General features: G+C 40.9%; 1 protein-coding gene across 4 annotated transcripts in view; it reads right to left on the reverse strand.

Annotated features, from left to right (window-relative positions):
- Positions 1–1,394: 1,394 nt before the first annotated feature.
- NSMCE2 (NSE2 (MMS21) homolog, SMC5-SMC6 complex SUMO ligase) overlaps positions 1,395–27,512 on the reverse strand; it is a 133,685-nt gene continuing 107,567 nt past the window's right edge. For all 4 annotated transcript variants that reach the window (XM_062627058.1, XM_062627057.1, XM_062627056.1 and 1 more), the window contains 3 exons: positions 5,455–5,555; positions 5,035–5,141; positions 1,395–1,778 (listed from right to left, as the gene is read on the reverse strand). In XM_062627058.1, coding sequence (XP_062483042.1) covers positions 1,652–1,778; positions 5,035–5,141; positions 5,455–5,555 — 335 coding nt within the window. In that variant the 3' untranslated portion in view covers positions 1,395–1,651. The remainder of the gene's footprint in view (positions 1,779–5,034; positions 5,142–5,454; positions 5,556–27,512) is intronic.

The raw sequence follows: 27,512 nt of genomic DNA on the forward strand, positions 1-27,512 counted from the left end.
TGTATTTTGCTTATAAATGGTGCTGGAGTAAATTTAACCACAAACTTAAGAAGTGGAACGAAAAGCTATGAACAGTTCAGGACATTCCCCCTTAGTCCCCTTTTTTTTTTTTTTTTGACAAATGCTTTATTTAACATCCTCCCTTGCGGTACTTAACTGAAACTAGTGACCTGTCTTAAATACTATGGGTTTGAGACCTGAGCCAGCTCAAAAAGGACCTGATTTTTACACATAAAAATGCAAACAAGTACATACTGCGCAACCACCCCCTGTCTCCTTCAGCTATTTCAGACAGAAGCACTCATGATCACTGCTGAGATTTGAAAAGATGGACCTTTGGGGTTAGGCCACATTATGAAAATTACCCAGCTAATTCCCATGAAGTGTTCTGAACACAAAAGCTCAGTGCAAATAATAATGGTTCAGTTCCCTTTTCCAGCTATGAAATCAGCTTGCAGATTAATATTCTTCAATTACAAAATAACCATTTCAGTTTGAAGTGGTTGGCACTCTGATGTGCAATTGGGGTTAATAACGGTCTATGAAAGGAAAGCTGTTAGCACACAGAAACCCAGAGTGAGATGTTTAGCATTTAGGAACCTCAGCTACATTTTACACTCAATGTGAGATTGTAAATGCAGCAATATGACCAAGGAAAACACCATCTAAAACACTCAGGATCCCAAAGCTCAATGAAACCGGTCTTTTCTGCTTCACGTATGCCAAGGGATAATTGCCATCTGACCAGCAAAGCAGCTCCTTTTACCTTTGGCTATTTCTAATTCATAGATGTAGTGCCTTATCTGCTAGATGTGTTCAGATCAATTGAGGTAATAAATATGGAATGTCCCCAAGTTTAAATCCTTGTTTGGATCTGTGCCCAAATAGGTATCTGGAGCTTATATAAAATGATATTAACTGCTTTTCCATTCAAGGTACATGGTTACAATATACTTGTATAATCTACAAATTAGTTTTTAGAATACATTTGTAAATTACTGTAGTCTCCTTACCTACAGTATTAAGACAAAGCCTTCTGGGACTTCCAAATGCACAAAGCTTCTGCATCTCAAAAGAAAAGCCTAAGTTAGGGCAGAGTGTTCAAAAACTGTAAGAACCAGGCCAAGACCCTCAAAGCTGAGTGGTAATTTTGTGTGTCCACATGCAAGGTACAGATGTGCAGCACTTCCTGCAAATTAACCTCTATTAAGGTTCCCTGAGGTTTGTATTAAAACACAGACATGCTCCCAAGCAGGGTAAACCCTGAGTATTCCCAGCAGTTACAGAGGCAGTAACAGAATTATCTGCAATACTGAGCAACGCACTCGCTATTACACACCAGCAGGATCTGCATCTCTAATATGCTGGGAAAATTAGCACACTGACAAGGCAGGTTACATGCTGCAAAACACGATTTATTTATTGAATGCAAGCTTTCAGAATTGCAGGAAGGTTAAAAATACACCAAACAAGTTGAACTGGAACTTCTCACATTCAGCAGTTTAAAAAATGCTTTCAGTTACAGCTGAGACCTTCAACTTTGCCTATAAATGAAACACTTTCAACAACAGGCAGTTACACAACCTACTTACAATCAGCAGCTTATCTCACAAGACCTCTAATAAGAAATTTTCTTTGTGGCAGCAACATGTCAAAGTGTCTCATCCAGCGTTGACCAGCTTTGTTTATTCTGACTGTCAATCGCTCTTTTAAGCGCTTCATCTGGCATAAGATCTGATCCTTTTACATCAGAATGGCTGCAGCCAATTTTAGGGCATCTGTTAACAAGAAAAGAGAGACTTCATTAAACCAGAAGAACTGTATTCATCAGATATAGAGGGCTACATAACATTTACTGGTTTATTGTATTTATCTGGGATTTTCTCTGAGTTCCTCATTACCTCTTTTCCTCTTCACCAGCTTCTCTGCAGGGAAAAATAAATCCATTTATCTAAACTGGTGGGAATCAACAGCTGAAGAAAAGAAAGAACACAGCGAGAGACAGAGCCTCTCACCTGTGGATCACCCTCTTGCTTTATGTAAACATACTGCCTGCATCAGTAGTGACACTAGCACTGCATGGACATCTTTCTGTGTTGCTTTGTCTCTTTGCCAGGTAACTACCTCATATCTTAATAATTTGCAGTGGAAAAGTATAACCTTCACTGGCATATAAGTAGAATCATAGGATCATAGAATGGTTTGGGTTGGAAAGGACCTGAAGATCATCCAGTTCCAATTCCCCTGCCATGGAAATTAATTTCTAGGAAAACAGATAAAAGAGAATGAGACTTGCAAAGGCAGACTGGTGAAATCAGTGCACTAACCTAGTTGGCGTAGAAATTTCCCTGGCCTTTTATGAACTGAGAAAGCACAGAAAAGAGAGCTGGGGCCAAATTAACAGCCTTTAAATGATAATCAAATACAAAATGTCTTACAACTACTTGAAAGAGCTACATAAAGACAGCAGGGTGAAAGATACTCAGGGACCAAAGGTCATTTTCCTTTGGCAGTAGCTCAAGCATGCACAGATGGTACCTGTAGTCAGAAATAACACTTCTTCTGAGTTTTCCTCTATTAGGAGTAAATTTTTTCTGAGGTGCTGAACTTATTTACACTCACTACTCATAGCTTTTACTCCAGATTTGTCCACAACTTACTGTGTTTGTCATGGATAAGTCACTTAATTGCTCTGTGCCTTAGTTTTCCCATTTATCACCTTATAAGAGCAATGGTTTGCCAGATTAATGAATAACAAGTGCTCAGAAGGCTTCCCACATTTCCTGTAAGCATAAAGTATTAGTACGTCCTTCCAGGCAGTGGAAAACAGTGAGCAAACGGAGACACGTAACAGTTGCCTGGAGGAGCCTATGATCAGTCTATCAGCACAAAACCGGTGCCTGTGCATACGTCAGCCGAAGAGCTGACACTGAGCTAGTGCACTGCCAAGTGCACCAAAGGGATCCCATGGCTTCAAACAGGAAAGTACGTGTGAGGAAACAGCCACTCCTGTAACTGCAGAGTGAGCAGAAGCTTTGATTTCAGAGCCAGGATAGAGAGGATCCCCCAGATTAAGTCTCTGCTCTATCAGGGCACCTGCTTCCCGCTGAATATTGCTGGTGGGAGTGTAGTCAAGTAGCAACACCCCGCAATGGGGTACTCAAATGGGGAATTTGTTGCATCAGCTGGCCTCTCTTCCCACCACAGCAGACTATGGTTTGTCAAAACTGACTGCATCTTCGTGAGAAAGGGTAGAATTACAGCAGGTCAGTGAAACTGGGCAAAGAAACCAGGTAGTCTTTCTTAATCTAGTAACAGAGAAGCCAAGTTACGGTTCTGTGTGTGCTTTTCTACCATACTGGGCTAACTGCTGGAAAGATGGTGAGGTTACAAGGCAAAAGCTTGCAACTAAGAACTGCTAGTATATAGACTGCACAAATAACTTCAGTTTGGGTATACAGTAGCTTTTAAAGCCAGGTGTTGTACAGCTTACATGCTTTTTCTTTTACTCTAGGCTTTCACTAAGTCAAGTCTTTAGTTTCCTAAAAGGTAAGATGGAATTCAATCAATCATGTGGCCTATTAGTTTTTCAGCAGTGCTGAAACTTTTGATGCACTGCAACAATCCCTACTACCATGGCATTTTCCTGATGGATTTAACAACACAGGGAAATAGTTAGATATGAACATCCTAAATTCTGTTCCGTATTGCACAAGCTATCTTTGTTGTGTCTTTGAGAACATGCTTTCAAGCCTGTCCCTATCCTTCACAACACTTTCTTCTCTCCAGCTTATGAGCTATTTCCCAACTCCCGTTCATCTTTCCAGCCAAGTTTCTGTCCGTCCATGTTGCTGGTCTTGTTGTCATTCCCAGCATGTTGCACCCACTTCACTTCTTCTCCCTAGACCTCATAACAAAGACAAGGTACTTCCTTCCATCTTGCTCCTCCAGCTGTCTTGACACTAAGATAGTGGTGAAACATCCCAGCTGATGCTCGATTTCACAACTGTACTTTCCTGTAGCCAGGAAGAAGCATGGAATAAGAAGTTCTGCTCCACCTTTGTATCCCCCAAGGCAGAGTACATAGAGTCTAACAGATATGCAAGAGCAACAGATGGAGGAAGTGAGCCGCCCGTGGCATTATCAGGTTGCTGGTCTCTGACAGTCCTTCCTGAGCATGTGAAAACTGCACACTCATTAAAAAGGCCAGAAGTGGTAAGTTTCCATGAGGTCATCAACCCCAAAGCATGAGGCTCTTGCACATATGGTGTAAAAACAAATGCAAAATTAAGGATGAAGTGCTGTGTCCTCTCAACTTGCTCTCAAAGGTGTCTAAAAGGAGTCCCTTTTCTTTTTTCTTAATAAAAACTATCCTAAATTTGAAACTTACCAGGGAGAATCTCAGAAATTCAACTGTTACCATCTTTTCATTCAAAAAAATACATCCTGAGTGGAAAGTGGAGGCCTGCTTTGGTGATATAGTTACGAAATACTTAACTGCATCAGAGCAGGAACTGCAAAATCCTGTCTGATAATTCTTAAGACTCTACTACCTAAAAAGTTGTAGTTTAATATTTCTCACTTGGAACACTCATTTGATTGTTTTAATATTTCTCAGTTTTATTGGAATATAACTACAAGAGGAGGTGGACAGAGAAGACTTTTAACTTTCATTAACTTCAGGGCTTGCTAAATAAGCAGTGGAAACAGAATGAGCAACTACGCTTTAGGAAGCTGATGTTTCTCTTTGTTGGTCATGGCTCTACAAAAGCTCTTTACTTCTGTTGTGCAGGTACTATGAGTGGCTGTAACTTCCTCACACACTTCCTGAATATTTCCTTACACATTGTTTTCATTAAAAAGAAAAGCTTCTTCACGTGTGCAGTGCTAATGAGGAGACTGTGACTTGGGCAGACGCTGAGGTATTACTTCCTGCAGCCTTGCCAATCCAAATACATTTCCTAGAACAAGTGGAATAAAATTCCACTTACACAGCAGAGCAAATAGCTTTTCCACACATTCCTGTTTGCTTACCGGACTTTCTTCTTTTGCTGCTTTCGATTCTGGATAAACTTTAGAATGGCGTCTTCTTCATAAGTGTGTCCACAGATCTTGTTTCGGACTGGCCTCTTCATTTCCATCTGTAATCGATAAAGGTTCATTTAAAGGAATGGATAATGCCCATGAAAATGCTTCCTATGAGATTTTATGTAAAACAGCAGGAAGTGTGTTTGCCATTCATACACAGCGTTCCACTCAAATTACAGGGTCAGGTCCTGCGTGGCTGACTGCATCCCTACTTACACAGGGCTTTTCCCAGGCGATGTTGCTCTTCTCTTATAGTGCTTGTAATTGATACTGCCTGATTTTAACAAGTATTGCAGATTTGTAATAAAACATCAATGAAGAATATGAAATAACTATTTCCCAATTGATTATACAGTGACAGCATACCTGTGTAATGGGACAAATGAAGTTCATCTGACTCTGAGTCACAGCTATATCTTCATCGATTTGTTCAATGGCCTCTTCACCATTACCTGATTTATGGCAAACTATAATGGGAAACAAGACAATTTTCACTTAATATTTAATATAGATAGCCAATACTTAAAATAAGCAATCAAAATCCAGCATTTGCCAAGCATTACATCTATCTATCTATATATATACCTAAGATGCTACAACATATTTCTGTACCACTTCCTGAACAAGATACTGCAAAAAGTACTGTGCTACAGTCTCTGTTAGAAAATGTGGAGTTTTAAATGGTAACCACCTTTGTGTGTGTGTGTGTGTGTGTGTGTGTCTATTTATAGCCAATGCTAGAAAGGAGGCCTGGGAAGGAAAGCAGGCTGGCCTGAATATATCAAAACCTTCAGTATTCCCTGTTGAAGTTCACCAAAACCCAGTAACATGCAGATGAGGCCCCAAAATCTAACAACATACAGCCTGTATGCACAGCACATACTTTGAAAGGAGTTAATGCTATTTATCATAATACATCTTTTGTAAAGTGATGCTGCTGTATTTTAACAAGACTATAATTAGTGAAAAACGAAAGCAAAGAAAGCATTACTTGAGACGGCCAAAAGAACTGTTATTGAAGTAACCTTAAGGAAGGGGGCAGAATGAAATACTGAAATCTCCCAAAAGACCTGATGGCCCAATGCCAGGGAATGAGGGGCACACAAAGAAGAAGAAATCCACCTTGAGCTAGAGAAGATGCAGCTCCCCACCTTTACCAGAAGACAAGGTATAAGCAGGTCTGCATACCCAGGGGCACACCGGCCAAGGGCTCAATGCAGAAACTAGCAGGAGTCAAAAGCTGAGATACGGAAGTAGCTAAAGAGGAGTCTAACCTTAATACATGTATACATGTTAATTTATCTTTTCCTAACTTTGCCCTGTTATTGTGAATCTAGGCTTTTACTTGAATGCATTTGTTTATCTCCAAATCTTATCTGGTAATAACAGCAAACGTAACACCTGCCATAACTTTCCATTCCTTTGGGGTAGTTCTGCAATGTTTTTGCTGCAGTGCCCTGGGGTGCAGTCCTCAAGGTGTCCCAAGCTGAAGAGAACATTTTTCTCTCCAGTTGCACAAGCTAGCCTGCAATGCAGCAACACAGGGTTCACAGAGGATGAACTCTTCAGTGCCCTGCATTGCCAAGGAGGCGGTGAGAAACACAAGTGGAAGCAGAGGGTTTAGAGCTACTTCATGACTGGCTTTCTCAAAGTCTCAGCCTTGGTTGCCTTTGCTGCTGTTGCACCCTATCAGCCGATCTTTGCACCTTTGCATCCCTGGTATTTGGTCTTCCACATCTATTAAGGACCAGTGTTTCCTAACTTGGGGTCAGTCATGCATACCTCTATAATACCATCACCTTCCGGATAACAGCAGACATCACTCTTGGAGCAATCACAACCTCTCACACCCAGTCTGGACTGAGCACACTGCCATGTGAGCCAGCACAGCTCTGGCTGAGGTGCTCTTGGCATGGGTATTGCAGCCATCGCTCCACCACAGCACCTCTTGGGATGCCGGTTTTATTTGCATATTTCTTCTTCCTCCTCCTCAACAGAGCTTGTCCTTCTCTCTATTCCAATATACCAACAGTTTTCCCATCATTCAGGAACATTTCTGACCCACCAGGTACTCCTACAATACTTAGGCAAGCATCAAGGGTATTTCTGTTTTTGTCACTGAGACCTCATTCAATCAGTGAGGGTGTGGATGAAGGGGGAAAGGAGCTCAAACGTCCAACAACAATAACAATTTTAAGCCTTCAACCTCCATTGAATATTAACATTCCTATATCAGATACTGACCCCAAACAAAAGTAAACACTTGCAAATCAGAAGGAAAAAGTGGGCAGAATTTAATTGTAAATACCGAAACTGCAGTGGGATAGACTTTAGAGAAAAACTTGTACCAGTTACCAGTTTTCAGAAAAGAAAACCTACCATGTATTATTCTTAGATTGCTCCTCTATAAAGTTTATTCTATCACAAACACACAGTATTTTGAACAAAATACAACTTGGGGTGGGGGGGGAGTGTTGGGAGACTTTTTTAATGAAGCTTTTCAAATACAATGGGTGAAATCCCACTGAGACAGCAAGGCTTAAACAATATTGCAAATTTGGCATGGGATGCTTTATTTAAATACCATACTGACTCTTTTTCCAACAAAGACCAAGAGATTCAGAACCCTTAAATTAATGTATCGGCCAATTTTGACAGATTTAGCAGCGCTAATCTTTCCTGCTGAAAACATTTGGAAACTCACATTTTTTGATGTACTGTGTTTCAACTCATGAACTTGGTGTGTAGTTCCAGTGTAGCAGGGCATCACATCATAGAATCATAGAATAGTTAGGGTTGGAAAGGGCCTTAAGATCATCGAGTTCCAAACCCCCTGCCATGGGCAGGGACACCTCACGCTAAACCATGTCACTCAAGGCTCTGTTCAACCTGGCCTTGAACACTGCCAGGGATGGAGCATTCACAGCTTCCTTAGGCAACCTGTGCCAGTGCCTTACCACCCTCACAGTAAATCAGTCAATGAACTTAGAATGCAGCAGTACAAGCAAGATCTAAGACAGGTGACTGTTTACAAAGGATGATTTTATCGTTCTCTCAATATGAGGATGCCAAGGAAGGGGGATTCAGTTTTAAAATGTGGGACTTCTGCCTGTGATTTTACTTTTAAAGCACAGACATGTAAGTGGCCTCTTCTGGAAGTGTGCAAGGCCCGGCTGGATGGGGCTTGGAGCAACCTGTTCTAGTACAAGGTGTCCCTGCCCATGGCAGGGGGTTGGAACTGGGTGATCTTTAAGATCCTTTCCAACCCAAACCAGTCTGTGATTCTTGGCATGCGATTCTGCCCTAAAAGCTCTGGTTATTTCACATTCATTACACTTAAATGGGCTTTCAAAAATAATGCCTTTTCCTTAGAAAATACTGGAAGTGTTCAAGGAGTGTTCACATTGCACAGCACCTTCTGACTTTGCTAAGGAGTCACCACTTCACTCATCACTTCTGTGTGTGCTTACTTAGGTATCAACACAAGGATTTAGGAGGCTACACTGACGCATCCAAGTTTGAAAGCACGAGCTCAAGCTTCGTTACTGCTGCTTGAGTCTCCCCTGGAGGCCTCAGAGCTCTAAATTATGTGAGCTAAATCACAGGCTGGGTTTACTTCTTTCTTGTACTGGCTTTGGAGGTGACTTAGATGCCTCACATTTAATGGCTGAAATTCCATGAGTTGAGATCCTTGTAGGTGGGATATATTAATCTTCCTGGATTCAAATCATCCTCTTGCTGCAAGCTTATCTTAAACGCTTCAGATTACACCTCATTTGCAATGGTTTTGTATACAGTCTACCAGAGCAGGCCATGATTTCAAGAGGTTATCACAGCAAAAATGAATAATTATTGAAAAGATTTCCTTTTCATAAACAGCTAGTATTTTAAATAATAAATATATAAGAGTGGGATGATGCAAGTGATACCTCAAACATGTCAATAGCAAATGAGCATAAATCAGATAAACCACCCACAGATTTGTTGTTATTGCTTGATGATCCAGATTACAGCAGGAGAGAGGAAAATAACTTTTTTCAATTACAGTAGATTTTGCAGCCTAATGCAAGGCACACATGCCTCCTGAACTGGTCAGTAACATGCTCTAAACTGTAGATCAATGACTGTAAGCTCATACTGGAAGCTGGTTTTATTAAGGTCAAAGGGAATATTTTTACGATATGAAATGTATAGAAGGTTGGAGGATCTAAGTTGCAAGTCTCACCATTCTGTTCTATAGAAAGAACAAATAAAACCACCAGGTCATACATATTTCAGCTAAGTCAGGTTGCATTTTTGTGAAATTGAGTTTTCCTTGCAAATTAAATCCAGATGCAGAAAACATTAAGCTATTGTGCCTGAAATTCAGATGTTGCCTTAAGTAACAGAAGTACATGTATCTATTTTGGTAGTCTGAGAGATTATATTTTAAGAGCCTTAACAGTTTCTAGTTTTCCATTCCAGCCAATTGAAACCTGTTATGAGTATTAGTAACTCATTTTCTATCTGGCTATCTCAGCAGTGATGTTTACAGCTGATTAGTACCCACTGTTGTAACAAAACTGCATTCTCATAAAGGTATCTATTTTTGGTAACACATTAAAATGAATTTTGCAACTGCCAACTGGTTTTTTACTCATTCAATTTTAATTAAAAGCTGGTAGTACTTTATATCTCTATCACTTTCATCTCTTGATAAAAATGTGACTAATACGCCTTAGCTCGGGTTTTACCCACTCTGCTGAGAAAGATTGAGAACTTTTAAGCCAACTTTAAGAAATAAGAAAACCATAGCATGGAGATATTAACTGCTATGTCATGACATATGTTAACCAGGGATAGTATACGTATTAAGAAAGCATTAGAGGAAAGATCCTTTCCGCTGTCGTTGCCACTTACATGACAGACACACTGCTGTCTGCTCACTGGTTCTAGTGCCAACAATGTCCTCTACCCAATTCCTGTTTCTCTAACCTGGCCCCGAGTGAGTACATGTTGCAATGTAAACTTAATTGATTTCTTTTGTGCTGCTGTTCTGCCTTCTTACCTGCCATCACTCAGACACTAATCCCGGAAACCAAAGGGTAATGTTAAGCATGGAGGATTGAGTCTTTGTGAGCCTGAGCCACTAGACAGGCAAGGTCTTGGCTCCCAAGAGGGTCTATTGTACTGCTGACTCTATAGAAACAACAGAAACTCATCCAGGCTGGGAAAAAAACTATCTCTGAGAGCTCCAAGAAAAACATGAATGTTATGAGGGCAAGTCAAATGCCAAGTGTGGCTGCCAGCAGGACACAGACAGTAATGAAAGGTGGGGGAGGTGAAGGACATCATTACTTCCAAGAGCTGTATCCTGAGTCAAAAGGAGTAGGACACTGCTAGCATGGGGTGAGGAAGGTTCGAGGACAAGTCTGAAAGAGGAATGAGCCCAAACACTGCTTTCCACGTAACACATTCCGAGACCACCATGGGCAATGCTTAAGAGTGGGTCAGCATGCCCATTAGTGTTCTGAGTTTGGGTTAGATTCCAGATCCAGAGAAGCAAACCAGAACAGCCATCCAGTGTCCTGCCCCCAGGATGGTTCCACAGTAAATGCTATAGGAGCAATGAAAGAAGAGGGGAAGCACAGAGTAATACCTTGCTGGCAAACTTTCCCAGTCTCTAGCAATTTGTGGCCAAGGACTTCCTGAGTCAGAGGTAATATCTTTGTACTTAATAAGCCCTCGAGTTTTCCTCCAATGAATTTGTCTAAACTTGGAGAGGGGAATTTGGGCCTGGACTTTTCAGCTTGATTAGAGACAGTTATCTTTGCTAGAAAGGTTAGCAACAGTTTAATTTGCCTTGAAACTTACCGCAGAGGCTGCAGGTTACAGTTTAATTTGATTTTTAAGAGGGAAAATAAGGTGTGCAAGCTACAGCTGCAGTCAAACAGTTCAAAGGCTTTCTGCTTTTGCCAGAGGCATGTGATAGTTTAATTTGCCAACCAAGCCAAACTAGGCTTTGCATTAAAGTACATTACAATTTGATTACTTGCTGGTGTTGCAATACACAAGTTGATCTAAGGATGGTGGCCTCTAACAAGCTGCTCCAGATTGCAATTCCAAATTTACTTGCTCTTGCTCAGGCCGAGCAATTTGCCAGTCATTTACTGACAAGTCCCTTGTATGTGCCCTGTTTTACACACACGTGTTTAAGAAGTACATAGGCAAGCATTTGGTCAAGCCAACACAAAATGACAATCCTGTAAATATAAGCTATTCTTTTCCCAGTTTCCTGGAGTGTGAAAGACAGATGAAAAAATTAGCAATTATTAGTTCCTTTACGTAGTAAGAGTGAGGAAGGACAGAACAGTATCGTGCACTAAGCAACAATCCTCTAAAACCTCCTTGAATGCCATCAAATTCACTGCATGTTTTACAGTATTCTGTCTAACTAAGCCACAGACCTTTTAAAATACACTATTCCAAATGGAAATACTGTTCCTGTTATATCCTTTCACTACAGGGTAAAGCTGGTTGATACCAGCTTTCCAGAATGACCTTAAAATGAGGAGAGGCAATGATTTGATGGAAATGTTACGGGACACTCATTACAGAAATGTTAGTGAAGGAGACAGAAAGACACTTGAAGCTAGATACAATTTGCTGTTTAATGTATTAATAAATAAAATGTGACTACAAATCCCACCTAGAAAATAACCCCAAACCAACTCCAGAGGTGCCCTGTGAAACCTTCAACTCATACACTACTGAAAGTAAGACATCATCTCTGCCTCTATATTGTGGGATGTTCAGACTGTTATGCAGTGGGAGCTGTGTCCCTAGAAATGTGAACAGAAAGGATATCTTTGATTATAAACCACACAACTCGAACAGTTTGGTAGGCAAACACACAGAAGAGGCTTTCTTCCTCCCTGCTATTGCAAACAAACATGAGAAACCCACACTTCAAAGCCCGTGAATGACATTTCAAAGAGCAGTTTCCTCATCACTGCAGTCTGGATTCAATCTGAAGAAGCTCCTGGGGGAGATGAAGATTACCTAAAAAGATGTCATGAAGGCTCCATCACTAAACTCAGAGGAGTCACACTTTCTGGAAAACAGAAGGCCATATTCCATCTTGATTATCATCACCCACAATGGTGTGTAAACTTAATAAGCATGTTAAACACCAAAGGTTTGCTGAACATAAACCCAGCTGATAAACAGACTACTTAAGTGACCAGGAAACTGTAGGTCTGTATCCGGGTCTGTATGAAAGCATGCCAGGCATGTGACAAGAGTGCAAAATTATTAAGGATGCCACAGTATGAGCAAAGCAAGACAAAAACTGTAATATCTTGTGAGGAAAAAAATCAGACATAAGCTATGAAATAGCAAATATACGTAAAGAACATTATTACTTCGGTTTTCTCCTGCTTTTCAGAAGAAAAAAAGGCTGAACAATCACTGCTTCATACAGCCTAGTGTGTAAAGGCAATGTCCAATCTTAGAGAGCATCATTTCATGTATGAGATGAGAAGAGTATCACACACATTTCAAAATGAAGAAATTCACTCCAGGCACATGAAAGAAAAAGTTGCAAAAGATGCAACCAAAAGAGTTGAAAAAAAAGGCTCCCATTTCATTAGAAGATGAACCACTTTCCATTACTAACATTGTGGTCAGAATCTGGAATGTCACTGATGCAATGCTAACCATCAAATGACATGAACATGTAGGGCTTGCCTACACAAGGAAGCTGTTGCAAAATAAGCGAGGGTGTGAATGTAGAATGCATTAGCTACTTGGCATTTACTTGCTGTGTGGACACTCTTATTCTGCACTAGGAGTGCCTTTTGGCTGTGTAGCCTAATCCACTTCCACAGTGGACCTGAGAAAGGCACTGTTGATGCTGGACAAGAGTAGTGAGAGGAAAGCTGTTGCTATTGACAGCAGTTTGGAGCCATATCCAAATGACATGGACAAGTCCTTAGCAGTGCCTGGATGGTCTGTTCCACAAATATAATTCAGGTTTTCTCAGAACAATCCATGCCAAGTATTCTTTATGTATTAGCTCATAAGCAGAACCCATCTCTGTGATACCTCTGAAGAAAAAGTAACATCATGTATCATACAACCTATATGGCTGGAGGTTGCTTTGCCCGTTTCAGTATCTCATTTCTGCATTGTTGTAGTTCATTTACTTCTGAAAACTGAAAAAGTGACAGATTTTCAGGTGGAAAAAGCTTCTGCTAGAAAACATTCCTGGACAGAACCGTCCCAGGGTAACAGAGGGGCAGGAAACAAAAAGAGCAGTGATGAGGCAAGTGGACCAGGTAGCATAGATTCCTAGCAGTCCATCCAACAGGCTGCTATGGAAACAGTGAGCAGAAAAGCCCCCAACTAGCCCAAATGATAAGACTATCATTCTGATTATCACTTCAATGTCTCTTCATGTTCTCCTCACAAGACTTTTTGACAAAGACTTGTGTTTCTATTCTGAAAAGCTCTGTTGAAAAACACCTTTAAAAGGTCACCAAAATAATGCTCCCAGCCCTGGTGTCAGGAGAGTGGTGAATACAGACACATGTAGTTTGCCCTGTGTTGGGGCATAGGAATATATATGAGGTATATGGTAAGAGGGCATGAAGCTATAATCCCTGAACATTAACCTATTGATTTTGTGATTGGTGAGGATGGCACCAACCCAGGGCTGCTGTCTGAAACTGCAGAGAGAGCACAGGAAAGAGCAATCTCCCACTTCAGGAATCAGCAGGTTTATAGTACAGGAAACCAGCTCCACTGCCCCCTTCACCCAAAGGAAACTGGAGAGACAGACCTGCCACTCCACCACAAAAAGACAGATGTAATATATCACTCTTGAATAAAGACACGAATACAAATAAGAAAAAGTGAAACTGAAATGGTGGGAACAAAATATTCTTTTCTCCACCTCCTCAAACCCAACGTTGAAGCACTTGAAAGAAACTTTTAGGTGTGAGATTTTATTTGAAAATTAATATTAATGATGAGAGCAACATTTGCAATCCTTCAGAGTGCTTTCTGAAATGCCTGACTACTTCAAAAAGGAATTTACTTATTTTAGAAGTATGTAACATCAAGTGATTACAATTCAGTGTGCTTCAAAAGCACTATCTATACATCCACACAACTTACTGGAGATGTATTATTAAGATGTATAAAGAGAGAAAAGTTGTGTTCATTTCTCAAGATCTTTTTTCTACAGAGGTTTATTTCTTCTGTATTTTACACATGAACTTTACCACTCCAGTTATTTGAATTCTGCAGTTTTACACTGCCTGAAGTGCCTCTGCTGAAATGGCCTCTGGGATAGGCAAGAAGCCTCAGCTCTCTGCACATCATAGTTGTTACTCCAGCACCAGGGACTGGAGCTTGTCCATGCTGCAGTGGCTGCTCTGGGCACTGGCTGGGTCAGGGCTGCATCTTCCGCTCTGCTCCTGCCTTTGATCACTAGCCCATGGCCCAACAACCTCCTCAGAAGAGCAATATTCCTAAAGTAATGAATCACTTCTGGAAGTGGTAACACCCAATTCCTTCTTCTCTTGAACACAACACACTATAAAAAGGGTCCGTTTTTCTACCATGACCATTTGACAGGAGGAAAACTGAGGCACAGGACAGGAATACATATGCAGCCACTAGCACATTTTGTGTGCTAGACCACTAACTTTGCCATTAGACGACACTGCCTTCCCCCTGAGTAAATAAAGCTATGAACAGTTTCCAAATACATTCTTAGCGAATGCATCAATTCCATGCTAAAAGCAAAAAATACCCCACAGAAACCAGTATCTGCTAGTAACTGCACAATGGCTGGCTGTTTACTTTGAGGAAAGAATCACTTGCAGTGATGAACACATGAGCAGTTTCTGGTAAGTCGTATTTATAACAAAACGCTTCTTCGCTAAACTACCTGAGACAAGGGGAAAAATTCAATATCATTAAACATTAACTTGTCAAAACAAGTTAAGAAATAAAACTCAGGTTTTGTTTATTCTTTGTTAAGAGGAACTTCCAGATCTGCCATTGCTCAATCACAAGGTGCAAGGTCTTCTCTTAGGTTGTATGTGTGTGTATTAAGTCGTTCTGCATAAACAATGCTGAGCACACTGAGATCTCCACTATCATAATCCTCAGTAAACAGCTTCCTAAAAGAAATAAAACATGTTGCTTATCCCAATTTATACAGCATCCTCCATGCTGTATATCCATCCAACAATGTCACAGGGGGCTTGTGCAGATAACGTATCATTGGTTAGGAACAGCTAAACAGTTCTTTTTCTCAACCTGTCCTGTGAGGTAGGATTAAGCTTCCTGAATAGCAGAAAATCTAACGCTAAAGCCCTGAGCTATAAATACTCATGGATTATAACTGCAGCAGCCTGGCAGCTTCTGATGGTAATTAGTAGTTAATTTTAAATCTGATCGATATTTATTTTAAACCCCTCTCTGCAGATTCTCATTTGCCAGGAGCGCATCTTCAGCAACGCTACATGCATCAGAAAATCATTACCATTCTATAGGTGTCATCTATACAGCAACATATGCATTTTAGACTTCACCTTGACATTTTTCATAGTGCAGATAACAGACAATCTGGAAACGACTGTGCTTTATGGCAAATGTGCTGGGATGATTGAGGGGCTTAACTAAGGTCAAGAACAAGTCTTCTAAACCCTCAAGGTCTTTGTCTACACTTTCCTCTCCAGATCAGGTTTAAAAGGGTAGTAAAGTGGGACAGAAAGAGAAAGGACTGAAATAACCTCAGCACAGATGCACACAGAAATAAGAACGGCTAAGCAGGACAAGCAGAGCAAGGGAAGCTACTGTTGAATTGATGGGACAGCAGTTGCAGTGTCACTTCAGTGCTTCAGAATAAGGATAATGAGCACAAAGCTAAATCATGTGGCATTCTGCACAGTTCATCTTTCTACCAGGATGGAGTAACATTATCGTTGTCCTCTTAAGAACTACTAGCTTCCCTTGCACTCTTCGGCTAGCACATCAGCTGCTGCAGAAACACATACAACCCCTACACGAGAAAGATGAAGATTTTATATGTCAAAATAAACAGCTTAATGTAAGTGAAACAATCAAACTGCACTCATTAAGGAAGGAAAACAACACTAAATACAACAGAGCTACACTAAGGAATCACCATTTCAAAACAATGGAGATAAGGCACAGCCTGGTTTTGTCAATGTTCTCTCACATCAGAAATCAAGCACAGCCCTGCAACTCAGAATTCAGAATTTAGGTTAGGTCAGTGTAACTGAGACTCTTGGGTTTGTACAGGTAATTAAGATTCCTCCTTTGCTACATATTTAGCTACAGATAGTAAAAATACGTGTGAAATGGGTTCAGTCACTGGAAGGAATGGGAAACCTTTAAGGACAGAATCAGGATATAAAGGGGGATCATTAGAAAGATGGTGAGAGACTTTTTACCAGCATGCAGTGATGGGGCAATGGGAAGTGACTCTAAACTGAAGGAGGATAGATTCAGATGGGGGGTGAGGAAGGCATTCATTACTATGAGGGGGGGTGAGACACTGGAACAGAGAAGCTGTGGATGGCGTATTCCTGGAACTGTTCAAAGCCAGGGTCTTTGAGCAACCTGATCTAGTGGAAGATGTCCATGGCCATGGCATGGGAATAGGACTAGATTATCTCTAAAGATCCCTTGAACCCAAACCATTCTGTATTTCCCTGATTTCAAGCTTTTATTTACAGATACCAGTACTGGCAGTTACAGCTCTTTGGGATCAACTACTACCTTGATATGGCATGTGTGCCAATACTAGAGACGTGTAACTCAATTTAGGAAATTATTTCTTAGATTAAGAAGCTGAAAAGCACTCTTATTAAAGACCACAAAGGGACTATATCCTTTAAAAACTGCAATGCTAGAACATGCTAGTCATGGCCAAATGACACAGTCAAGCTCTCCTTATGACAAAACACGCTCAGCCTTAACTGAAAAACCATTGTGAGCATACACTTCATAGGGGTGTCCTGCTAGCTTTTAATTGCAAAGCTGATCATGGCACAGCATCCCATTTCATATAAAGGAAAACGTATAGAGTATCAAAGGGGCTCTTCAGAATGCACATAGCTGAATAATAAATAATTCAAGCCAGGGAGTATGGGGGAATCTGGGAAGCAGCACGAGTCACATGCCTGTTTTGTAAACATAGGAAATGATCTCTTCCAAACTTTCAGCTGCTTGAGGTGCTGTCCACCCTTATATGACAAACCCAAGAGGGAAGAGTCACCGTGTTAGGACACCCACAGGTATGTGGAAAGGGCAGTCATTTAGCAGTAAGCAGAGTTCCTTGGGAAGTGACAGTCTTTGCAATCATGCATTCCTGGGTTACTACATTTGGCCTCTGGCTTGTACAGCACAGAGCTTGAAACCAGGAGCTCGATTATCACTGACAATGCTGATCTGGAATTTCAGGAATGGGTTGTAGTGGGTCCCGGGAAGCAAACAGCATTTATGAAGCAGAGAAACACTCTATACCTTTGCCAACAGGGAATGCTATGTTGCTCCAAGATGTTGCAAGAGCATGCAAGCAGTGTGGGAAAAGTGCAAAACAGAGTTGGTGCAGTAGGAACTACAAATGGCATCATGTTATTTACCAGGGGGAGCAGGAAGGCGCATGGAATTTCACACCCCTCAGTGCCTGAAAATATTCTTCAGCAAATTATTAAACAATTAGACTGTAAGAAGCTAAAGGATAACAAGGCAGTAAGAAGCAGTCAGTATCTCTCTTGCCAGATCAAATCATGCCAAACTGACTTAACCTGCTTCTCTGATAGATTAACTGTCCCTACTGGATGAGAGAAGACAGCTAACATATATATGTTGATTTTAAATAAGAGCTTTTAATGTTCTCCAGATGACATTCTCACAAGCAAACTAAAGAAATTAATATAAGTCTTCAGCAAGATCCAAGAAGCAACACATTACGCTTTCTTCTCATTACAGTTTCTCTTTTTCTAAAACAGATCACGGGTGTAACAATCATTACAGCACTGCCTAAGAACCATAATAGAGATCAAACAAGATTGTACAAGACACTATACACATTCATGAAAAGCCAATTTCTGGCATTGCAGAGCTACAGCCTAAACAATCAGGGCAGACAAGGAAACTGTCTTACCAGCACTGTCAGAGATGGGAAACTGAGGCAGAAAAAGATTAAGAGCCCCAATTTCAGATGAGCTCAGCAGATTTGTTGCTGAGCTCGCCTGAAATTCTGGCCACAATCTACATCATGGAAATCACCAGATATTGAGCTCCTTTGAAAATCAAACTTCAGTATGAAAATTTGGCCCAGAGGTCTTTTGAAAACCTACATCAAGAAGCTCACCCAAGGTCACCCAGGAAGTCAGTGGCAGGGCTGGGAACTCAACTTACATCTTCTGACTCCCACTCTGGTGCATAACTAATGCCGCTCTGCGCTCTGTTTTAATTAGCTACGGGGAGATCGCAAACCAGAGAATGCTTTTGAAATGAAAGAAAACCCTCACAAGTGCATTCAGCTTCCTTTCAGAAGCATCAGCAGAACGGGCTACCGGAGACTCACAAGCAGTTGGGATTTCTGGCTTCTTTAACAAGCTTCTGTTTTCTTTTTATCCAAAGATAAACTGTTTGTTGTTTGCTTCTCATATAGAAAGAACTGCTCATTTTTTCTCTTCTAATTTTATGACTTGCACTATGCCTCTGACCCATACAAATATTTTTCCAGTGACAAATGAGGATAGAAAAAGGAAGCCTGCAGAGTGCAAAGGCTCCTGAGGATTAGTAGACAACCTCTGGGGCAAGGAGTGGAGATTTATGCTATTGCTTATTATTACTACATTTTTCCCTAGGTAGAGAGAGTCGTTTGAAGTGGTTTCCTTGCTAATGCAATGGCAGAGCAAACTATTTACTTTGCATGTATATGTGGTTGCTTCAGTACCTCTCTTGCTGTTCCTGTGGAACACCTAAGATGCACTGTTTTCAGCAGTCCACAAGTTCTTTCTGGAACATCTGGGTTCTCCATATTTTTTCTGGCTCTGGCAGCATCCATACGTCTTTAAGCATCCTCCCTGACAAGTCTTTGTTGGAGAGCTACTGCAGCCATCTCAGCAGAACACAGAAACCTATAACCAAGGTGGGAAACAAGCCAAAGCTAGAGTAGGTGTCTGTAGAAGCTTCTTTTAGTCCAACGCACTTTGCTAAAACCTAGTTGTGGCGTTCTTTTGTCGTTGACAAAAATTATAGGTATTTGTATTCATATGCTTGCCATCAAAAGCATTAGGCTACTTTCCTGTAAAAGACTACGTAGGTTGATACGTCCAGAGCAGGTCATTTCCTCGGCTCTCTGACCCTGAGACGCTGTCTGTGATCACAGGGGACTTCTGAATTCAGTTTGTGGTACACTGGGAATCTCACTGATAAAAGCCAATGAGAACTGTGCCCCATTTTCCTCAGACAGAGAGTACTGGGTGGATAGAAATGGAAATTCTGGTCATGCTGAGGCTGGAGATCTCATAAAAAAAGGAGCTGATGGGTTCATTATTCCCGCGTTTCTGTCAAAAGTGGAAAAATGGCTTTGTTTTCTCTTCCCAACTTTCAGTCTTCTTGTACCTCTTTAGTGCTGTTTTCAAATCTTCCTCCTTCTTTCAAATCTGCCCCAAATACTCCGGGGTATGTTTGTTTCTCTTGCACTTAGAACAGAATCTTACATCTCAGTCAAAACCTTCCACTTTTCTTCTTCCTAATGTCACCGCTACAAGTTTACGTGTCCAGCTGCAAAGCTGTGTAGGTTTAAAAACAACTTTATCTAGAAAAGCCAAGAAACACTTCACTGAAGACAAAACATAATAGGTTTGTGAAGCAAGCAGATGGTGGTATGAGAGAGAAGGTGTACAGGCAATGTGTTTGTTCTGCAGATTAGCTGGGCATACTGCTTCTACTTACAGAGCCTTTTAAGTTTCTTTTAATCAGTAAAGATACAGATGTTATTAACTTTGGTTTAGCACTCGTTCAGGGATTACTACTGTTTCTACAATGGAAGTCATTGAAGGCGGAGGGGTTGAGAAAAGGCAGATTTATTTTACAGGGCTCCCTTCCTTCTGCAAAGTGTTTCTCATGGAAGGGATGGCACAAAGAAAAGCAAAGGGACACTTAGGGGAAATAAGGGAAGCTGACAGTGAGGTCGGCAGTGCTGCCCAAGCAGAGGAGAAGCAGGTGACTCCATCAAATCACACTGCATGCAGCTGGGTGCAGCAACAGCCTGAAGGTCCTCACAGGTAAAGCATTTCAGAGCCAACTCCTGCAAGAGTCCTATCTGTCAGGTTCTTTTTTTCCATCTTATCTGTCTCTTGTTTCACTCCACACCCTCCTTTTCTTGTATGGGTTTCTCATTGTCTTGTCTCACTTATCTTGGATGGCAAGTATTCTGGGGCAGGGAACACATATTTGTATAGGAAAGAGGCAGGGCTTTTATGGCACTATATGCATAATTAATAATAATTTATTCAGCTTATAAAGTGAAACTTCTCAAATAAACATTAAAAATTGGTTGTATAGAAAAAAGGATCTCTTCAGCTAATGAAAAACATCACTGAAAATCTTGGGGTTAACCTTAAAGTGTGTGCTTAAAACAAACCACGACCACTATTAAACACACAGGTTGCACATGTTCTGGAATGCTGATTGAGCAGGCTTGTGTGGGATCATCCAAAACCTTTGCAAGCTGATGAATCTGAATAATTAAGCTCTCCCTCATTACAGGTCTCCAAAGCACATTAATCAGGTCTCCACAACAGTAAAGTTCACTCTGGAGACAAGAACACATCTTTGAGTAACTCATCAGCTGGATTTGGTAAACTGCAACTGCATGTCAGATACAGTATTGACCATATACAATATTATAGGCTGCCATATGAGTCATGCATTCTGCTGTCTGCATACTGACCCAGCAACAGACCTTACAATGTACATTCTTTTACTCTCCCTCTTTTCTGACAAGTCTGAATTTCTAAGGACCTTATGGAATACTTTATCCTCTTCCACTGGAATTACAAAAGTAGTGGGTCTTGGTTTGGCTTGGTTAGTTTTTAACTAGGGAATTTGACTCTATATTACAATTCTGACCATGAAATGAGCTCCACAAGGACAGTACCAGCAGTCTCGTAAATTGTGTTGAAGAGTGATCTTGTTCCTTAGCACACCGAGGGATGGCAATCCCTCTTTACACATGCTGCTGTCATTGCTAACACCCTGAGGAGGATTTTGTCTAGTTCGCTGATAACACCAAAGTCAGAATTTCAGTAACACGTAGACAAAGCACATCCACGCATGAAAATCCAAATAAAATTACAAATACCAAATAACACGGAAATGCTTTTGAGGCTGCAGGGGGAAATTTATTTGGAAGAACTCAATTAGAATCCTCCTCACACTGATCTAAAACCCTGGAAAAGGTACAGAAATCAGGCAGCGCTAACACACTGGTATAAAGCTGGTATAAACCAGTAGCATTAGCACCACCCCACTGTACTCTTACTTTAAAACTGCAAACTTGTTTGCCATAGGTAGCCAAAGGCATCTTTTCTAATATGCAATGTCATAAAGATCTAGTTGTTGGATATTTGAACATTTAAAGTGGGTTGAGCATTCTAATATTATAAAGGCAAGTTTCTAACTGAAAGCTCAGTTAGTACCACACCATGCATTTCTTTCCAAAAGTAATTAACTATCCTAAGATACTGCACAGCTCTAATACTATACGTAACTTTTTTTGGCGATAGAGCACTTAACCAATATTAGCAACTTATACCCAAATATAATTTGAAATGATGAAAACTTCCTTATCAGATGCCAACATCAGATTTGATCCGTTGAGCAATACTTATGATTAGTACACAAATAGATGGGTGGAAATGCAGAGAGTTATTAACATTGGAGAAATTAGGAAACCTTATAATCAAAAAATTATTTTACAAATTGATTTAAATACAGAAGAGGAATATGTTCAGGCAGGTCTTCTATTTCAGACATTTTCTTTCCCTTTGAAACTTAAGAAGAAGCAGCAGCAAAAGAAGACGACAGACATGTCAATGGCTGAATGGGTGGGTGGGTCTTCCTGTGAAATGAATCATACTTTTCACTCAGTTTTATGAAAGCCTTGCTTCAAACATGCCTGTAATTACTATTTGTTGCAATGGCACATCAGTCTGCCACGCAGTACAGTTTACTGCTAATTTTCTAAGGGTGCAAATCTCTTTTGGGGACACAAATTGCAATGTGGGTCCCTTCCTCAGCACACGTGGGCTGGGAGAGCTCATCAAGAAATTTTAATATAGGATGGTGAGGAAGGTTCTTTTTATAATAGTCTGAATGGCTAATTGAAGATGTTTAGTAATCAGGATAGACTGAGATAACTATCCAGATCCTGTGGCCAAAGTTAACTCCACCTCAGAAGCTGTTATTACAAGGACACACTGACCAACCCACAGTATGACCTGTCTGTGTCAGTCTTCAGCCCAGAAAGCCAACCGTATCCTGGGCTGCATCAAAAGGAGCATGACCAGCAGGTCGAAGGAGGTGACCCTGCCCCTCTACTCTGCTCCTGTGAGACCTCACCTGGAGTATTGTGTGCAGTTCTGGTGTCCTCAACATAAAAAGGACATGGAACTGTTGGAACAAGTCCAGAGAAGGGCCACGAGGATGATCAGGGGACTGGAGCACCTCCTCTATGAAGACAGGCTGAGGAAGTTGGGGCTGTTCGGCCTGGAGAAGAGAAGGCTGCGTGGAGACCTCATAACAGCTTTCCAGTATCTGAAGGGGGCCTATAGGGATGCTGGAGAGGGACTCTTCATTAGAGACTGTAGTGATAGGACAAGGGGTAACGGGTTAAAACTTAAACAGGGGAAGTTTAGATTGGATATAAGAAGGAAATTCTTTCCTGTTAGGGTGGTGAGGCACTGGAATGGGTTGCCCAGGGAGGTTGTGAATGCTCCATCCCTGGCAGTGTTCAAGACCAGGTTGGACGAGGCCTTGGGTGATATGATTTAGCGTAAGGTGTCCCTGCCCACGGCAGGGGGGTTGGAACTAGATGATCTTAAGGTCCTTTCCAAACCTAACTATTCTATGATTCTATGAGTCCATGTAACTTTCTATTAATGCTTTGCTTGGGTACCTGCTATGTAAAATGAAAAGTGATTCTTTTACAGGTGATTCCATCAAAGGTGCCCAGCCACTGTGCTGGAAGAAAGAGCACTAAGACAGGTGCTGAAGAGTCCTATACAGTGCTTCAGGAAAGCCAGCTAAATAGCAAAGGGATCTACAACTACCACTGACCTCAAGACTCCTAAAGATATCACACAGCACATGCTGATGAGAGCACTTCAGATTTATCATATTTGGGAGTTTGGTGCTTTATTCTGCAAAAGCCTCCCACCACCAGACACTTCAGAGTTCTAAAGCTTTCCTGGAATGCAAAGCTCTTTCTTTCAAAACAACAGGAGACAATACTGTTTCTTTCAAAATATGTCAGGAAGAGAAAACAATAGCAGAACTCTTCCCCTTTCTTTCAATAACTAAGAAAATAGAAAAAATGCTGAGTTATTCTTGAGTAGCTTGCAGCCCTACTAAAGGAAAAGCAGGGGGCCACTCTGATGTCTTGTGCTGAAGCTCGATCACTGTGCAGCTGCAGAAACACGTTGAAAATGAGAGAAAAAAACACAGAGCATGATTTTGCAGCTCCATGAGCAGGGCATTGAGCTGGGAGGGAGAAAGAATTGAGCTTCTCCCTTAGCTCAAAATGGCACTTGCTTTAGAAAGAAACTAATCGTGGAAAATATCCAACAGTGAACACTTTTTGCCATGTTAACTGATCCATTCAATTATCCTTTTTTCCCTTCTGCAACTACAAATACTGGACCATACTTACTAAAAAAGGAACTGCCTGATCTTGAAGAGATTCCAAGGGACTATTCTGGAGCCTGATGATGACGACAAGATAGGGGTGTTTTTCAGGGATGGCCCCTTAATTCTAAGAAAGTCAAAGAAGCATCTGTTATGCTCCTTTGAACTGGGCGATTGAATACTGGCTTTACACCACTGGAGAGAGAGCAGCCCTCATGTTTTGTCTTGAACCCTTACACTTCCTCCACTACTTCCCTCTGGTTGTGTCTACGTTAGCATTGTCTTTGATAACCTATTTTTCCATGGGTGAATCAGCCTGAGCTGGGCTAAAAATTCTGTTATCAGTATTTGCGCCACACAGTTTAACAAACTGCTTCTGCCTCTTCTGTATTCACAGCATACACACAATCAGAAGATAAAGTGTATAAATAGAAAACCTGTAAGAAGGAGTAAAGCATCTATAAAAATGGAAAACCTACATAGAAAGACCAACACTTTGAACTGTGTCTAATACATTATTTGCAAACTGATTTTTAGGCACCTGAACAAAAATGTCCTGATTCTCAAGGTGCTCATTATGTGTAATTCCTTTCACTTGGGCCTCAGTGTTTCTAAGAAATCGGGACACCTACTCACATGTCTAAACACTGGGTCAGTTTATGCCAGTAAATGCCATAACAGTGAATCGCCATCTCTTCTAAGAAACAGTATTACTAGTTACCTCATGCACTGAATGAAACCTTATGTTAAAACTGGCCTTCAGATTAGAACATTAGTTATCTGCAAGCTCAAAAGTATCAATCCATACATTATTTTCCTGTCTCCATACAAAATGTTACCCACAAAAGTAATTTTTTATCCACATACAAATGCAATTATTTACACAGCTTCCTTCTGCAGACTTGTGTTACTGAGAATTAGAGAAAAGGAAAAGCAAACAGTTACAGTTACCTAAGTATTTTTGCAGTGCAAGAGCAGATTAGCAGAAACTACTGATCTTGGAGGGCTCAAGGTCATTCCTGAAACCAAGGGAAAACTGCAAAGAAAGTTAAGTTTTCCTGCCGTATTTCCAAAAGCACAGCTAAAAATGCTTGAACTTCTTCCTAGCTTTTGAACAGTTTTGTTTGCAACACCAATTGGCATTGTTTGCTCTTAATGATTTTCTCTCGGAGGATCTGCACTCTGCATCCTGCCAACAGTTTCTGGCAAAGCTCAGCAAGGCCATCAAGCAATCTTTCTTTGCCATTTGTGGATGCCTGCCAGAAGAGGCCAAACAGGAGTTAACGCTTGATTTAAACAAGTCTCGGTTTCCGTACATCTCCCTGATTAGCTCCTTTAGCTAGTCACCGCCATAAATTAGATCAGAGAACTATGCTCTGCAGTGGGCAAAGTGAGAGAATGGGAGTGGGGGAGGTTCACTATTCATCTTACCTGATAGATACATGAAGAAGGATTTTAAGTGCAGAACTAAAACTGAACTAATTTGTCCTGTGCAGACAATTCCAGCAAATACAAAGACCTTCTAAGCCTCTCTGCCCTTCTAAAACTATCCAAGTAATATATGACTTCTAAGGATCTCCCTTAGACCAAAATCATTTTCAAGAATGATGCTTCATATGAACTAATTAAACCTCACACTATCACTGTAAATTAGCCACCTTTCTTCCCAATTCCACATCTCTAATCACTTGCATCACTTCCCAGAAGACTCATAATGTGAACTTACTAACAGAAGTTATGGGCAGAGTGATAGCACTTTTAATATATAGCAGATATAGCAGATATAATACTGTTAATATAGCAGACATAATACTGTTAAATTGTAAGGATTCAGACAGAAATCTTCTGAGCCAGCCACCTGACTCTTGCTGGTACGTGTGTTTTGATACAAAATCCAGCAAATGTGGTACAAGTCTGTTTTGAGATTAAATTAGGTCAAAACACATGGGCAGAATTACAAAGATTAGCAAAATGATGTTGCAAATTATGATTTCAAGAACTTCCAGTATTGGGTATCTGGCAATGAAAGGGACACTACCATATCATGGATTTGCCATCTGGCGTCCCCACACACAACTGAGCAGATTAAAAGTTCAGCAAAAAAATCCCAAACAACAAAAATTGTGCCTATCTTACTAAATTATTATTACTTAGGAAGCTGAAATGTCTAAGGATTTCCTCAAAAACAGCAGCTGAGGTGTAGAAAATTCCACATCAAAGGTTACTAAAGAAATTATGTTTCCGCAGGACTAAGCAAAGATGCTGTTACGTACTGAAAGTTGAAGAAGAGCCAGCAGTAGGATCAGTGATCCCTTCTAGGGATCCCTGCTGGAGCCAATTTTATCAACATTTTCACTGATGAGCCACAGAAAAGGAAGGTGGTGAAATCTCCAAGCGTGCGGATGCTATCAACTCCTTCATGTAGTCAAGTGCTGCCCTGACAATGGGGAACTACATTAAGCCTGTACAGAATTGTTCAAACGGGTGATAGAAGACCTTCAACATAGACAAATATAAGGTGATTAATCTAGAGACAAATAATCTAAACTATGCCAGCACAGTGTTGTATTCAGACCTTGTAGTTACGAATCAGGAAAGAGATCCTGGAGTTGCCACTACCAGTCCTGAAGCATCTCAATGCACAGGACAAGTCAAGGAAGCCAAGAAAGTTCTGGGCATCACCAGGAATGGAGTAAGAACATGGCACTGAGTGCCCTCCTGCCTGCACAGAAAACAGTGCTGCCCCTACACTTACGGTGCAGTGCTGGTTCTTGACATTCAGGGACAAAGCGGAGTTATAAAAGGTACAGAAAAGGGTAACTTGAATGATAGGGATAAATTTCTTTACACGGAGACTAAAGATGCTGAAACTCCTCCGTAGCCTGGAATCTGAGCCTGCAGAGCCTATGAGTGAATAACAACAGGAAACCAGGAACAGGAAGGGAGGCAGATCTGGGTAAAAAGTAATGTAAGTGGTAGGAATGCACAAGGCAAATGATCTGGGCAATAATTAAGATGATAAAACGAAAAATACAGTAGCACTTGGGTTGCAGAAGAGGTGGGAGTGACAGGCACAAGCAGGGGCTGGATTGAAGAATGTCAGGAAAATCTGGAAAGGGTAGCAGGGAAAAATATCCAAGGCTGCAATAGGAAAGTTTCTACAAATACATTTTCCCCTTGATTCTCAAATTAAGCTTGAAATTCCACAACCTCAGCACTGGGGAAACCTCTCACTAGGGGCTGGTCAGAAGACAGAACCGCAAACTTGTTTCTGCTGGTATTTCTTTGCCTTAATGGCAGCAGACACCATATAACCAGATGTTGCAGATCAACTGGTAAAATATAAGCTCAATACAATCTTACCTTTTCAACCATTTCTGTGTAGTTCCATGTGAATTAAATTGCCTGTAGTTACACATTGAAAGAGAAATTCCTTAACAGTTCTTGATCCCCACTCCCAGCAGGTTACAGGGCAT

This window comes from Pezoporus occidentalis, unplaced genomic scaffold (genome assembly GCF_034315485.1).
Source record: "Pezoporus occidentalis ecotype Australia unplaced genomic scaffold, CSIRO_AGI_Poc_V1 ctg3, whole genome shotgun sequence".
NCBI classification, from domain to species: domain Eukaryota; kingdom Metazoa; phylum Chordata; class Aves; order Psittaciformes; family Psittacidae; genus Pezoporus; species Pezoporus occidentalis.